This window comes from Hyalella azteca, unplaced genomic scaffold (assembly GCF_000764305.2).
Source record: "Hyalella azteca isolate HAZT.00-mixed unplaced genomic scaffold, Hazt_2.0.2 contig10302, whole genome shotgun sequence".
In the NCBI taxonomy this organism is placed as follows: Eukaryota; Metazoa; Arthropoda; class Malacostraca; order Amphipoda; family Hyalellidae; genus Hyalella; species Hyalella azteca.
Genome location: NW_025940347.1, coordinates 4,881 through 19,951, shown reverse-complemented (window position 1 = coordinate 19,951; position 15,071 = coordinate 4,881). Strand labels below are relative to the sequence as shown.

Below are 15,071 nucleotides of genomic sequence, written 5' to 3'. Positions count from 1 at the left end.
GATGAATGCGACTCACTCTTGGACTTCCTGATGAAGTCTGAAGGCGCACGCAGCGTAAGGCGATCGTTGGGTTCCGAGTTGCTGGCGCCCGAGGCCGTGGCGAACTCCTGCACGAGATTGACAACTTCAACAAACTGCAGCATTCACAACCTGTTGAGATGCGGGTTAAAGCCCAAATGCTGTTCAAGGTAATTTATAAACGAGTTTTACTATAAGGAATTCGCGAATATTGTGCGAAGACTCGGTTTAAATGAAATAAAGAACGATGTTGATGATTGGATTTGTAATATTGAATGAGACTTGAGGATTATCTTTCCTCCAAATTTCATTTATTATTTTCCCTCCTCTGTTTCATCTCCCCAGCCGAACCCTCTGCAAGGCAGCGTCCCCGTAAAAGGTCCCGTGGAGACCAAAATTTGGGACCGCGTCGTCCACGTCAGGGACGGTCACGTTGTCCCTCTAGGGGCACGCGGCACCGTAATAGGTCGCTACCATCAAATAAATATGTCTTAGAAATTCTCTAGTTGTACGAACTATGATTTATATTTATAATTTTGTTGGACGAAATTTCATGAATTATTCCAAGATAAATTCTTGCCCTGAATTTAGGATTATTAAAACGTATTGTAGTCAAAACATTTCTCTTGAAGCAACTTGGTTATGCGAAGTTTCATTGCTGTATGGCTCGTCATCCGCGCCACATGAGGATCGCTTCCATATTAATTATGGAGCATCTTCGCATTATTCATCCGTGGTGCCGTTTTACTGTAAGGATTTACACAGTCGAGTTTAGATTCAAAGCTTTATTTAATGAATTCAGAACAATTAAAATTGGCTGGAAGCAGCAACGGCGCTTTCAGTAATAGCCACGATGCGTCATAAGGTTTTCATTCATTTATTTATTTACCCTCCTGGTAACAGGAACGATGCAGTAAAATTCAGTAAGCCATGGCAATGAAAATAAAATAAGGTTGGCTTGTTCCGAGCGTGGCTAAGTTTATAGGGCTTCAGATGTGGTCTCCCAGGCGCTGCAACGTAGCCGTGACGCCAGACAACGCAGACGTTACGTATAAGAAATAACGTGGCACACAGGAATGGCTCAGCGACAGCACCGGACCCGAAACTTGAACGTAGATACTAGGAGGGAATAAACATAATCTCGGTCAGGTTCATGCAGGATCTGACAGTAAAATTAATTATCAGCAATTTCAGCAACAAAGAACAAATTAATTTAAGATCTCAACTGACCTGAGGTTTTTAATGCCCAGTTTCGGTCAAAGGAGTACAAAAATCGAAATGCAAATGATGTAAGTTATTTTTACATGACGTGTTTAGTTTATGTGATTTTAGCAACTCCTGACAATTTATGCATTACCGTTTAGCGATTTCAAAGGATGATATAATATCGTTACGAATATTGGAACTTTTTATTTAAGAATAGACTATATTTTTATAAACTGTATCTTTTTGAATGTGCTAGTTCTCTAATTATGATGCCTTTGCTAAATTCTCGTTTACAACTGGCATAGTGCGAAGAATGACGGACCGCAGCACACCTGAGAACAATGGCCCACAGCTCAAATTCGGTCACACCCATCCTCATTGACGTCTAGGTGGCAACTAGTGTTCAAAGCGCGCGGTCTCAAACTACCGAGTACAAAAGTAGTGTGAACGGTTGTGCGCGGTGAGGCACTGCAGCAAACGACTCAAAGCGCATGTCGTTGCCACTAGTGTAAACGGGCCTTAACACCACTCGTTCGGAGTCGCTCTCTAGTAGAGAGCCTAATTGATCTTTATAGAGAAAATGAATGCCTATAAAGTGTTCGGTCAAAGGAGTACAAAAATTGAAATGCAAAGGAACAAGCTATGGTAAAAATAGTTGGAGCTTTAAGAAATTTGTGTGTTGAAGTCACCATTGCTGAAGTTCGAAAGAAAATCCATATGTTGCGTTCACAATTCCATCGTGAAATTAAGCTGAAACGAGAATCAACCAAATCTGGCGCAGGTACTGAGCAAGTGTACAAACCGAAACTATTGTGCTATGAATCATTGATGTTCATCAATGACAGCGATGATCTTCGTCAATCAACGTTTACTCTCGATGAAGACATTCAGATTTCAAATGATGTAAGTTACTTTTACATGACGCGTTTAGTTTCTGTGATTTTAGCTACTCCTGTCAACTTATGCATTACCGTTTAACGATTTGAAAGAATGATATAATATTGGTACGAATATTGTAACTTTTTATTTAGGTCTAGGTGGCAACTACTGTTCAAAGCGCGTGGTCTCGAGCTATCGCTTACAAACGTAGTGTGAACGGTTGTGCGCGGTGAGGCACTGCAGCACGACTCAAAGCGCATGCCGTTGCCACTAGTGTGAACGGGCCCTTAGGCGGCTATGGCAAGCCTCCGGCGCCCCTGATCGGAATCTGGATTTCGATCGGGTAGTTACGGATGGTTGCTTTATTACCTGCCATCGGTTGTTGATGATTATTACCTGTCACCAGTTGTTGACGGTCATTACCTGCCATCAGTTACTGACGGTCATTACCTGCCATCAGTTACTGACTGTCATTACCTGCCATCAGTTACTGACTGTCATTACCTGCCATCAGTTACTGACGGTCATTACCTGCCATCAGTTACTGACGGTCATTACCTGCCATCAGTTACTGACGGTCATTACNAGCAAAAAAAGTGACAAAGAAGGACATTCAAAACCTTTATTGAAGAAGCTAAAATTTTCTATTAAAAGTCATAGATTTATGCCACCAATAAAGAACGTCTAAGGCAGGGTTCGGAAAAGTACTAGGTCTGTCTCTTATACACATCTAGATGTGTATAAGAGACAGGTAACGTGCTTCTCAACCATGAGGTTATGACTTTATTTATATTGAACACAGATACATGCACGGTGAGTAACGTGCTTCTCAACCATGAGGTTATGACTTTATTTATATTGAACACAGATACTTGCACGGTGAGTAACGTGCTTCTCAACCATGAGGTTATGACTTTATTTATATTTAACACAGATACATGCAAGGTGAGTAACGTGCTTCTCAACCGTGAGGTGATGCTTTTATTTATATGTTATTTTATTTTACAGGTATCAGACTGCATCTTTCCAAAATGATTTGTGACGAGAAAAAAATTTACGCGAACATTATCCGTCGTAGAATTTACTCAATTATTTTATTAACACACTAGCATTTACAATAGATTATATACACTTATCTTATATTATTATTATTATTCATGATGAATTGGTTATTTAATTTTTTGCACATCTGACAGTTACATGCCAACCGCTACACCTTATTCTCCCAAATCTTAGAGCTCAATATGTGAATTTTAAATTGAATAACGGTATAAATAATTAGCATAATGGTAAACGTTTATTTATTTTATGGGCAAGTTCTGTTAGCAGCATTCAAGGTGGGCGAACGCCTGGGTATGTCGCATCAAGCACCAGATCTGAATAATCAATTATATATATGAATTTAACTATATTGTATCATTGAGTGACATAAGGATAAGCGTTTATATATTTATACGTAAGTTCTGTTAGCAGCATTCGAGGTGGGCGAACGCCTGGGTATGTCGCAGGAGACGGTGATGCGCCTCGCAGGCACGGTGCTGATGGTGCTTAGATCAGACCCTGACGAGCCTCCATTGACCCCCACCTTACCTAAGCCTAAGATCAACATTGGACTTGACCTCTTGTTCTTCAAACAGATGCAGGAGGTGAGCTGAATTTTGGTGTCAATAATTAATGATAAGTCTATATCCTTCCGTGAAGAGAGATGGAATGTTTTTAACCATCTTGAATTGTGATAAAACTGTCATTGATTAGAGTTTTTCGCAAGACTTATCAAGGACATGAATGTGGATGAGTCATGGTCATTTCTCATTGACGCGGTTATGTCTGCAGTTGACGCGTGTGTACCTAGAATTGAGCTTGGTGGAGCCAAAAATATCCAGTGGATGAACATTAGAGTTATAGCTAAGCTGAAAACAAAGAAGGAAGCCTACCAGCGTTATTTACAGACTCGTAGCGATGCTGACTATAACACATACGCAAGAGCTCGAAATCAAGCTAAAAAAAGCTGTCGCACCGCAGTAAAAGCTTTCGAAAAAAATATTGCTATAAATGCAAAAAAGATCCCGAAAGCCTTCTTTTGTACCCTAGCTCGAAGAGCAAGTTAAAGGATGGTATTTCTGATTTGAAAGTAGATCAGCGAAAGATAACCTCTGATGAGGGCAAGGCTAACGTTCTTAATCAGTTTTTCAGTAGCGTATTCACTGAAGAGGTCTTGAACAGTATTCCAGCTATTGAGGAGCACTCAGTCGGCTCTAAATTAACAAGTTTTGAAATACAAAAAGAAGAGGTTCTCAAGCGCCTTATCGCTGTAAATCCAAACAAGTCATGCGGACCGGACGGCTTCCACCCCAGACTACTCAAAGAGTTAGCAACTGTCCTAGCCGGCCCTTTGACGTCATTTTTTCGAAAACTTCGAACGAAGGGATCTTTCCGGCTGACTGGAAAGAAGCTCAAGTTACATCATTGTTCAAAAAAGGTGACAAAAGCTGCCCGGGCAACTATCGCCCTGTCAGTTTGACAAGCGTCGTTTGCAAGGTAATGGAATCTGTTGAGAGGGATCGATTGGTAGATCATTTGACTGCTAATAATCTCCTATCAGACTGTCAACATGGCTTTATTGCCGGGAGATCCTGCACCACTAACCTCTTGTCTACTTTGAACGAATGGGCCCGCTTGCTGGACGAAAGGGAGCCAGTAGATGCAGTGTACCTCGATTTTGCCAAGGCATTTGACAGTGTCCCACATGAGCGGATGTTGCGTAAATTGAAGTCTATGGAAATTGAGAGTAATGTACTAAAACGGATCAGAGATTTTCTAGTAGGGAGACGACAACGTGTCCTAGATTAATGGGCCCGAATCAGACTGGGCTTCAGTGCGCAGCGGCGTGCCACAAAGAAGCGTTCTCGGGCCTGTTTCATTCGTTGCGTTAATAAACGATCTGCCAGAAGCTGTGTCTAGCGTGTGTTCGATGTATGCTGACGACAAAAAAATTTATAATGCAGTGAAGAATAAGTCGCAAAAAGTACAGTTGCAAGGTGATCATGGCAGGCTGGTTGACTGGGCTGATAAGTGGAAGCTGCGTTTAAATGCGAGCAAATGTAAAGTAATCCATCTTGGCAAGAATAATGAACAGCAAGATTACAGTACGAGAAGACACGGTTGCAGCGACAGAGTGATGATGTCGAAATAGACAATGGAAAAAGATTTAGGAGTTAATATCGACAACGATTTGAAATTTTCTAAGCATATTGATGGTCAAGTTAATGAAGCCAAAAAACGACTTGGACTGATCAGACGCTCTTTCGAGTTCCTAGATGCAGAAGCGACGAAGAAGTTGTTTATTGCTGTCGTGCGACTGAATCTAGAGTTTGGAAACGTCGTGTGGTCACCGAAACTTGAGAAGGACCAAAATTTAATAGAGAGTGTTCAAAGACGTGCAACAAGAATAATTCCAGGCTTGTAAGGCAAGTCATATGAGGAAAGATTGAAGATTATGAAGCTTCCAAGCCTCAGTTATCGACGTCTGCGTTGGGAACTCTTTGAAGCACACAAGTATACTCATGGCTTTTACAAGGTCCCAGAAGGATTACTAGAATTTGAAACAGGAACCAACACCAGGGGCCACGGTTATAAACTAAAAAAAACTGCGTTGTAACACATCCATGCGACAACATTTCTTCTCTCTTCGAATCACCGACATGTGGAACAACCTCCCTGATAGCATCGCTGACGCCCCGAGTATGAACGCTTTCAAGAACAGACTAGACGAAGCAATGTAGGAGCATATTTTCAGTCTAAAAACGCCTAGCAACATATACGGACCAGGCAATAAGTCCAACAGCTATCTCAATCAATAGTCAGTTAGGGAAAGATCGGGATCCAAAGGCCGGATCCCTTGTGAATCAAGTCACGAAAAGTACAGGAATCGGCAACGGGCCATTGTCCTATTTCTTCAGTGCCGACACTTCTATCCCATTCTAAGACTACCGTGAGAATCGGATATGCGTATGATTTACATTGTGCTTTACTAAAAACTTCTAAGGAAGGTGGAAGGTATTGTGTCAGAAGGTACAAAGTATTGTGCCAGAAAGTACAAAGCATAGTGTCAGAAGGTACAAGGTCTTGTCTTCAAAGTTACAATGTCTTTTCTTCGAAGTTACAAGGTCTTGCCTTCGAAGGTACAAGGTCTTGCCTTCGAAGGTACAAGGTATTGTATCGAAAAGTACTAGGTATTGTGTTCACAGGTACTCGGCTACAGTCACCGCCACAGCGACGGCTTGTGGCTGTTCACGGAAGAGACGGTGGCTCTGCTCGAGGCTTACAACGCGAAGTTCCCCCGCTTCGTCGAGGCAGTTTGTAGAACCCGCGGCGACGTTACTGAGGAGGAGCTCTTCCCGGGACCCAACGGGTTAGCCCACATTAGCCTTTTGTTCACTGATACATTACCATTTGTTAATGCTATGCATCTCTGATGACTGGTATCCAATGTTAAGTTTTTATCGAGTTTGGAAGCAAAAAAACGGTCAAAGAGGCCGAATGTGAAGTGTTTTCAAGTATGTCTAATGCGTATGCCGTGTATGGTATTCAGAGAGGCTGAATGAAAATGGCTGTCAGATATGCAGAATATGAATAGGTTTCAGAGAGGCTGTATGCAAGTGCTTTGCAGAGAGGCTGAATTGAAATGCTTTTCTGAGAGGCTGACTGCAAATGCTTTCCAGAGAGGCTGACTGCAAATGCTTTTCGGAGAGACTGAATGTAAATGCATTGCAGAGAGGATGAATGCGACTCACTCTTGGACTTCCTGATGAAGTCTGAAGGCGCACGCAGCGTAAGGCGATCGTTGGGTTCCGAGTTGCTGGCGCCCGAGGCCGTGTCTTGAGCTGCGGCAGGTTCAGAGTCTCCCTGTTGCCCGGCGCCTCATCCATGATTAAAATCGAAGTGTTTAACGACAATCCGCTCTACGGAACTTCGCGAGAACAAAGAGAATTCCTCAGAGCTGCTAATGCCCTTCGCTCTAACCTTCTCTACAAGTGGGGCATCGATGCTGGCCGCTCCAGCCTCCTAGTGCACTGCAAGCCCATCGCTGGCATGCGGTGAGATGGGCAAGGCTTGGGATGTTCCGAAATATAGATCGAATGAAATGGATCTAATAGAGTGAAATTTCCGCGATCTCTATTTGAGCTGTTCCTCTCCAGACAAACTGATGCGTTTAAATAACGTTCAACACAATAAGCCCGTAATCGATATTGTTTCAACATGATTTGCCGCCATCAACATGATTGATCGCCATTATCAGTGGGTAATTTGCAAACACTATTTGTATATTTAAACACTATTTGTAATGGTCGTTTCATTCTATCAGTGGGTCATATGGATTGCATATTGCAGGGTAGAGGTAGATTTTCAAACAAAAGTAACGTAATTATTATTTAGTTGGCAATTCAGTGATGACGGAAACGTTTTAACCTTCAATTCAATCATATATTATATTTTGAATTTTTGGTACTACGGGTTACATGCTTAGGATGGCATTTTGAATCGGTGGAGTAAACGGATGAGCTATGGGACCGCTTCATAAAATTATATAATTATCGGTGCTGCTGCCTCAGAAATAAGGAAGTCTTGGATTTTTGAGGAAAAGTTCAAAATTTATCGGCCAATGATGTGTAGATGAAGGCTATTTTGTTTGAGAAATCCAAAATTGTTGTGGCATCTCGCCATGAGTTTCACAATGATGAAATCGATACTACAAACGTGCTTCAATTCTTGAGTATGACTCTCATAGTAGCTTTTCTCTGATCGTTGACGGTTGCTGTTTTACCTGACATTACCCAATCAAATTTTTTATTCCTATCAGCCACTGACACAAGAGCGCCCCAAACTCGCCTAGCGCGTAAATTAACGGCTCTATGTCCGCTTTAGGTTGTGGTTGAGCGAGGGAAATAAACACCTGATTAGAATCCGGTCTATTCCCTGACAACCGTGTGGCGTGTTCGGGGCGCGCATATTTGACACCTGATACTTTTGGGAGTGACACGACCGAATATGAAGAGTGCGTTAAAATGCCCCCTTCCTTCCCCCATATAATGGGGCGAAGGGAGAGGGCATTTGACTCTGTATACGCTATATATGTTTAGTCTAGTACTACTCGCTTGGTTTTTCTCGGTAGAAGCTTTTATTTTCTGTGTGACGAATTCATCACACCAGGGCTTAAAGGGTTAAGATCAGAGCACTGTCTATCAGAGGCTCAATTTCCATACATAGACGTTTTCAACTAGTAACGTTTGCAACTAGTAACTATTTTGACATGGCGTAGTTCGAAATGGGGGCAATAATCGCAAATAAAAAATTTCAATCGATACGTCAATATAACTGATTCAATGCATGTCAAGCCAATTTCTCCTGTTCCATCCATGTATCCTGCCGAATGAACAACATTGTGTGAAAATAATCGTTGAATTATTTGCCGTATCTTGTCATGTAACTTTCGTCACATTAAATTCTATCGAGCGAACAGTTCTGCAAGGGCCTCAAAATTCTGCGTCCATTGTTGGAAGAAAGACCACACAATAGAATGGAGAAGCACATGTTAATTTAAAAAAATCAAGTTCCGGCAGTAACTTGATTGCAGCGTTCAGTTGTTCACACTTCATAGCAAATGAGGATCTTTCTGCATCTATGGTCGGCTGCTGCATTGGCAGTATTGAGTTTCACAAGTAGTTCTTCTCAAGCATTAAAGTTATCAACTGCACTCTCAGTTCCTGGAGAGACGATCAAATAATTAACGGAATATACGATAGTTACGGGAAATATTCAAATCAAATAAGTTGCTCACAGTTTAGCCTCTTGTAAGCAATAGTTCATAAGCTATCTTCTGCTTGAGCAATAAGTTCATGCATGCAGACATATGCTCGAAGCTGAACAATTCTTTTGTTGAAGAAACCATTCGTCTAGCAAACAATTTTACCGAGGTCTGAAAATATTGCTTGCAAGTGCTGAAAACAGAAAAATAGAAACATTTCTAACGTCTAGTTCAGTAACATGCATTCCAATATTGCTGGCTGAGCTCGATGGTATAAGGAATTTACACAAACGTAAAGGCTAACAATTTTATTGAAACTCCAAAGGATAAAACTTCGGATCCAGCGAAGTAGAATACCGGAACTGTAGTGGAAGCAGTTGAGGGAAATTAGAAAAATAGACCTTGCCAAACGAATGCCGGAGCTTGAGAAATAATTAACGACAGACGGCGCCACAAACAGCCATAAAACAACGGCAATAGCATCACCAGCGACAACCGGCGCCACAAACAGCAACAAAACAAAGGCAATAGCGTCACAAACGACAATGGCGTCAATTCAACCCAAAAGCAATGGCGTATTTGAACGATGGGTACGTGCATTTATGGACATGCATGGACGTATACGTGTATCGACGCGTACCTGCATTGACAAATATGTACATTGACGCACATGTCGGTTGAAACATGCGAGCGTTTACAAAAAGTGCATTAATTTACGAACAAATGCATTGACAAAGCGCACATTGATGAATGCCAGGGCTAATGATGAACCATGCAGACGTTTTATTGATGGGTACTGTTATAACGTCTTATTAAGGTTCAGATAGGGTAATTTTTATTGAGATATTATATGAACCCGTATTATATTCAGCCATTATATCTATCTATCTATATATGTATACTCATCGACGCTACAATGTGTAACCGAAGTAGAACCGATACTATGTTAATGACGTACAATCTAGTAAAATCTATTTTTCATTTGTCGTCTAATGAGCGATTTATCTTCCATAATGATTTCCTATCGTTTTCATTTTGGTTTGAGACTTGATTAATATGTCATTTCATCACGATTGTTGATACATATTATGAATACTTGCTGCCCTTCACCCTGCAACCTTTAACATTCAATACGAGATAAATTGGGCTAAAATATTCTGTTGAAATTCCGAGATTGAGAGATTTGAGTATCTAAGACCCATTTAAATGCCCTAGATATCTAAATATAAATTTCATGATTTTATAATAGTGTATGAGTAAAAAAGCTTCATTATAAATTAAATTTTACGCCTTATACGATTTTGAGGAGTTGAAATCGAAATCGAACGCTGCAACAGTCACTAGAGTCATAAGACTATAAATAATTGAAATAATTGCATTGATTATAATAACGTGCACAGTATTGAGAACGCACGAGGCAGCAAATGGCCAATGAATGTGAGCAAGTATTGTCGAGTATACGCACCGATAGAATAGAAGCCACATTTAAAAGTTCATCGCCCGAAAAATGCCGATGCTTGATAAATAGAAGCCAGTAAGATTATTTTTTCTCTCTGAACGGATGAGAAATATAGCAACCTTCGTTTAAGGCAATGAGCTTCGGGTAATGCCATCGACGATGAATACGTACGCCACTATTCAGATGTACGGTCGCTGAACATACAGCAGCAAACGTGCGCGTGAATTACGGTCGTTTACAACTGTCGTCTACTCGACGGAACTGCAATGGATCAACAATTCTGGTAAAAAGAGCGATTCGAGTGATGTAAACTGATAGGCTCTCAATTATAATTGTGTTTGGAGTTTCTTTTTTTTTGCATGTACTAGAAATTTTTGTCAGCGTAGGATGTAATTAAACTTATTTGTCAATTTATTATGAAATGTACCAGTGTTTCATTGCAACCCTCTCTCAGTATGATTTTTTTACCGTAAACCTATTCCTGTGAGAACTTAATTACTACGTGCCAAAAAATAGGCCACTCGGCAACAACCTGACAAACGATAAATCATAAATATCTGATGCCATAATGTAATGTAGAATTGAAAGAGTAATCAATTCGATTGCTCAACATAAAAATATTAGACGATAGTAGTAAACATCTCTCTTTTTCTTATTTATAGCAACCTTCAACAATGCCAATACCTTGTATTGGTTTCATAATTTTCTCATGAGAATGTAATCTATTTAGTTACATTGCTATTGTTTTGTTGCGGTAAGTGTAGTACTATGTGTGTCTTTTTAAAAAATATAATCATGTGCATTTTAACATGAAGAAGGTGAATATTTTGAGTTGTACATGTATATGTGATTGTGATAAATATGTTAAGTAGTAACGCTTGATCATTTCGTGCGAGATTTTATTCATACAATTTCATATGGCTTATAATTATTGCCGATCAATGATTTCATAATTAACTTGAATTTAACCGCAATTCACTGATAATCTTTTTGCGATAAGCTGGAAGCAGAACTCAATGACGGTATGCAATTTTTGCCGAGTTTGTGCAACGTCCGTTCGAAAATCGTTTTTTTAGCAAAAATTTACTCCACGCTCATGCCGTTCATTCGTGATGAGACTTGCCAGCACTTGATATGGAACACTGAGATATTATCAAGACAGATGTTATTTTTAAATCCCATGTTATTGAGGTCATTCAAGTGTGCCGAACCGAAGTTAAAATTTGAAAACTTCATTATTAAGGGTAATACTTGCTCATCAATAATCTAAACAATGTTTGAATATTTATGATATGTTGTATTGTTAGTTCAAGTATTGAATTGTATTTCATTTAAGCGCAGCGAATGACACGTGGTTTGACACAATTACTGTGTTTACGTACTCAAATGTAATATTTCACACTTTTGAAATTAACATGTTGATGTCATTTGTTCGCTGAACGCTGAATGTTTCTAAACTGTTTTATCTTTACTGTATTAGACCGAAAATGATTTTGTAGCAAATTTTTGCAACATTTACTCGTTAAACTTTATGTACTTAAGATTTGAGTTGCATTTCTATTTGAAAGTGATGATTAACTTATCTGCGCACTGATGGCCTTTAGTTTAAGGTGAGAACACGGCACGGCTCCGGGAGTGCTATTGTTTCTCGTTCAGTATGGAATACTTTCCGATCTTCTGAGCACGATCCATTAAATTAAATGCTTCATTGTCTGGTCAATTAACATTTACAATTTGGAATTCTAATCTAAATTTATTCTGTAAGATTCTCAATTGATCAGAACTCTTTATGTTTTATTTCTACAGACGTGAAGTTGCGCTAAAGGTGGAGGGTGCCTGGAGCAGAGTCTGAGTCAGGGACCTTGGAACTTGCCAAAGAACTCAATCTTTTCAATAAACTGGTGCACTGTTTCGACTCTTAGTTTCACCTTCCCCATAAATTTAGTGCAAAGGGGGGGGGTCTACCCTAAGAGTCGTAAATTTGGCTTCTTCGGTTTTATACTCATCCTAAAGCTGACATTCTGACCTATCCAACGGTACTAAAATCATCTCTGTACGTTGATTTATGCGTTCACGACAGATCCCGCAAGGGTGGGGGGTGGTGGAGTTCTTTAACATTTAAGATACGGGGAAATTAGGTGCCGAGCACTTTAAATAAAGTGTCTGCTTGAGCTGCACTTCAGTTACCCGCCTGGCGCCGTATATGGTGGTGTGCATGCAGTCGTTCCCACCATCCTTGACTGGAATCAAGCTCCAGTAACGTTTAGTTTTGTATCCATGCTACATTGAGTGCCTATTTCAATGCGCGCGGGACTTTGTTTGGCTCTTCTGAAAAGTTAACTTATTAGTTAGCTATTGTCAATCTAATCGACATTCATGTTGATTATAAGTTAATAGCGATTAATCATCACTTTTAGATTGAAATGCAACTGAAATTTCGAAGTGCAATAAACATCATTCTTTGTTTAGCGTGTAATCGTTGCAAAATTCGCTATAAAAAGATTTACAGACAAATACAGTGAAATGAGACTGTCTAAAAAAATGAAGCCTTCTGCGTCAACATGTTAATTTCATACGTGTGAAATATTACAGTTGAATGGTAAACACAGTAATTGGGTCAAACCATTCGTCATTCGCAGCGCTTAATTCAAATACAATGTAATATTTGAACAAACAAAATCTCATTAACATTAAACATCGTTCGAATAAATGGCAGAATGAAGATACATACATGAGCAATTTAACAGTAATGTTGTCAAATTTCACCTTCGGTTCATCCATTTGAATGATCTCAGTGACATGGGATTAAAAATAATCACCTGTGTATTGATTATATCACGATAGCTCTTACATATGGCAAGTCTCATCAATAATGAACTTTGAGAACTGTTTTATTGCTATGTTCTTTAATTAGATCGTTTGTCTTGTTAAAGATCTCATTAAGTGACATCGCTGAGCATGAAGACATTTCGCTTACGTCGCGATTTTGAACGGGCTTTGCGCAAGGTCAGCAAATGCCGCTTGCATCGTCATTGAATATTATGTGCTTGAAGCAAAAAGAAAGTGTCGGTGAATTGGGGTCGAATTCTTTACGTAAATTACGGGATCAATTGTCGGCATTCATTCTAGCATTATTAAATTATCTGAATAGAAAATTTCGCACATGGTCAAGCGCTAGAGAAGGTAATTTACAATTTAGCGCATTCATAATAATCACAAATATTCATATTCAACTCCAAAAAATGCACCTTTTCATACATTAAAATGCACATTATTGTATTTTTTAAGAAAATACATTTAGTAATAGTGCAATAAGTAATAATAGCAACAAAATAAAATAAGCAACGTAATTGTAAATATATTGAGTCCTCATAAGAAAATTATGGGCTCAGTACATGCAGGTATTGATATCGTTGCAAAGAATGAAAGTTGCCAAAAGAAATACTTCTCAACCATCCAGAGGGAGAGAAAAATTACTCACTGGCTTCGATAAATCGAGTCACCATTTCTTTGAACGTTGACCTCTTCGAGATGCAAGTGGACTGCCAGTCCTTGACGGCTTTATCTACTCATGACTGTACAATAAGCAATTGTTACAGTTTAATCTATTTTTAATGATTTAATCTACCGTTTTAAAGCACTTGGATATCTCAGTACATCAATTCATTACTTTTACAGTTAATGTAGTTGAGTAGATAGCATTTATTATCTTATTGATAAAATGGTAGAAAAATATAGAGTAGAACGTGAAATATTACATTAAAAAATCTCAAAAGACAGTTGTAAATCGACGTTGCACATTTGAACATAATGTTGTAAAAGAAAAACTTAGGCGGAAATTAATTACACAATAATATTTCACTGCCTAGATCAATATTCGTTGCATTTAATGTGGCATCAATTTTATCGGTACTCGACCATACTGCACACAATTATTTGCTGCTTTAATTTATAATGAAGCTTTACTTCATTATTGTTATAAATTCAAGAGACTTATATTTTATATATATAGGGCGAGTCTTAAATACTCGAACTCTGAATTCTTCAAATTCAACAATATTTTATCCCAATTTATCTCGTATTGAATGTTGAAGGGCAGAAATTCTTCATAATCGTGACGAAGTGACATATGAATGGATAACTCAGTGTAAGATACCTCAGTGTAGGATAACTCAGTGTAAGATAATTCAGTGTAGCAAAAAATACTCGTACACTGATACACACAGTGTATTTTATCTTACACTCGGTGTAAGATAACTCAGTGTAGCAAAACATACTCGTACACTGATACACAAAGTGCATTTTATCTTACACTCAGTGTATGATAACTCAGTGTAGCAAAAAATACTTGTACACCGATGCACACAGTGTATTTTATCTTACACTCAGTGTAAGATAACTCAGTGTAGGATAACTCAGTGTAAGATACCTCAGTGTAGGATAACTCAGTGTAGGATAACTCAGTGTAGGATAACTCAGTGTAAGATAACTCAGAGTAGGATAACTCAATGTAGGATAACTCAGTGTGGGATAACTCAGTCTAGCATAAAATACACTGATACACACAGTGTATTTTATCTTACACTCCGTGTAGGATTAAATACTCTCACGTCTCCGACTTACAGTGAAAATGGCGCTGAATGAGTGAACTCATGACAGTGGTCATAAGTCATAAACCCTCAAGTTCACGCATGTACTCATAAT

General features: G+C 39.2%; 1 protein-coding gene across 1 annotated transcript in view; it reads left to right on the top strand.

Moving 5' to 3' along the window:
- LOC108670227 (5'-3' exoribonuclease 1) overlaps positions 1-6,985 on the top strand; it is a 35,389-nt gene extending 28,404 nt beyond the window's left edge. Inside the window, exons 12-14 of the mRNA XM_047882366.1 lie at positions 3,577-3,749; positions 6,351-6,514; positions 6,877-6,985. Coding sequence (XP_047738322.1) covers positions 3,577-3,749; positions 6,351-6,514; positions 6,877-6,985 — 446 coding nt within the window. The remainder of the gene's footprint in view (positions 1-3,576; positions 3,750-6,350; positions 6,515-6,876) is intronic.
- The last annotated feature ends 8,086 nt before the right edge of the window (positions 6,986-15,071 follow it).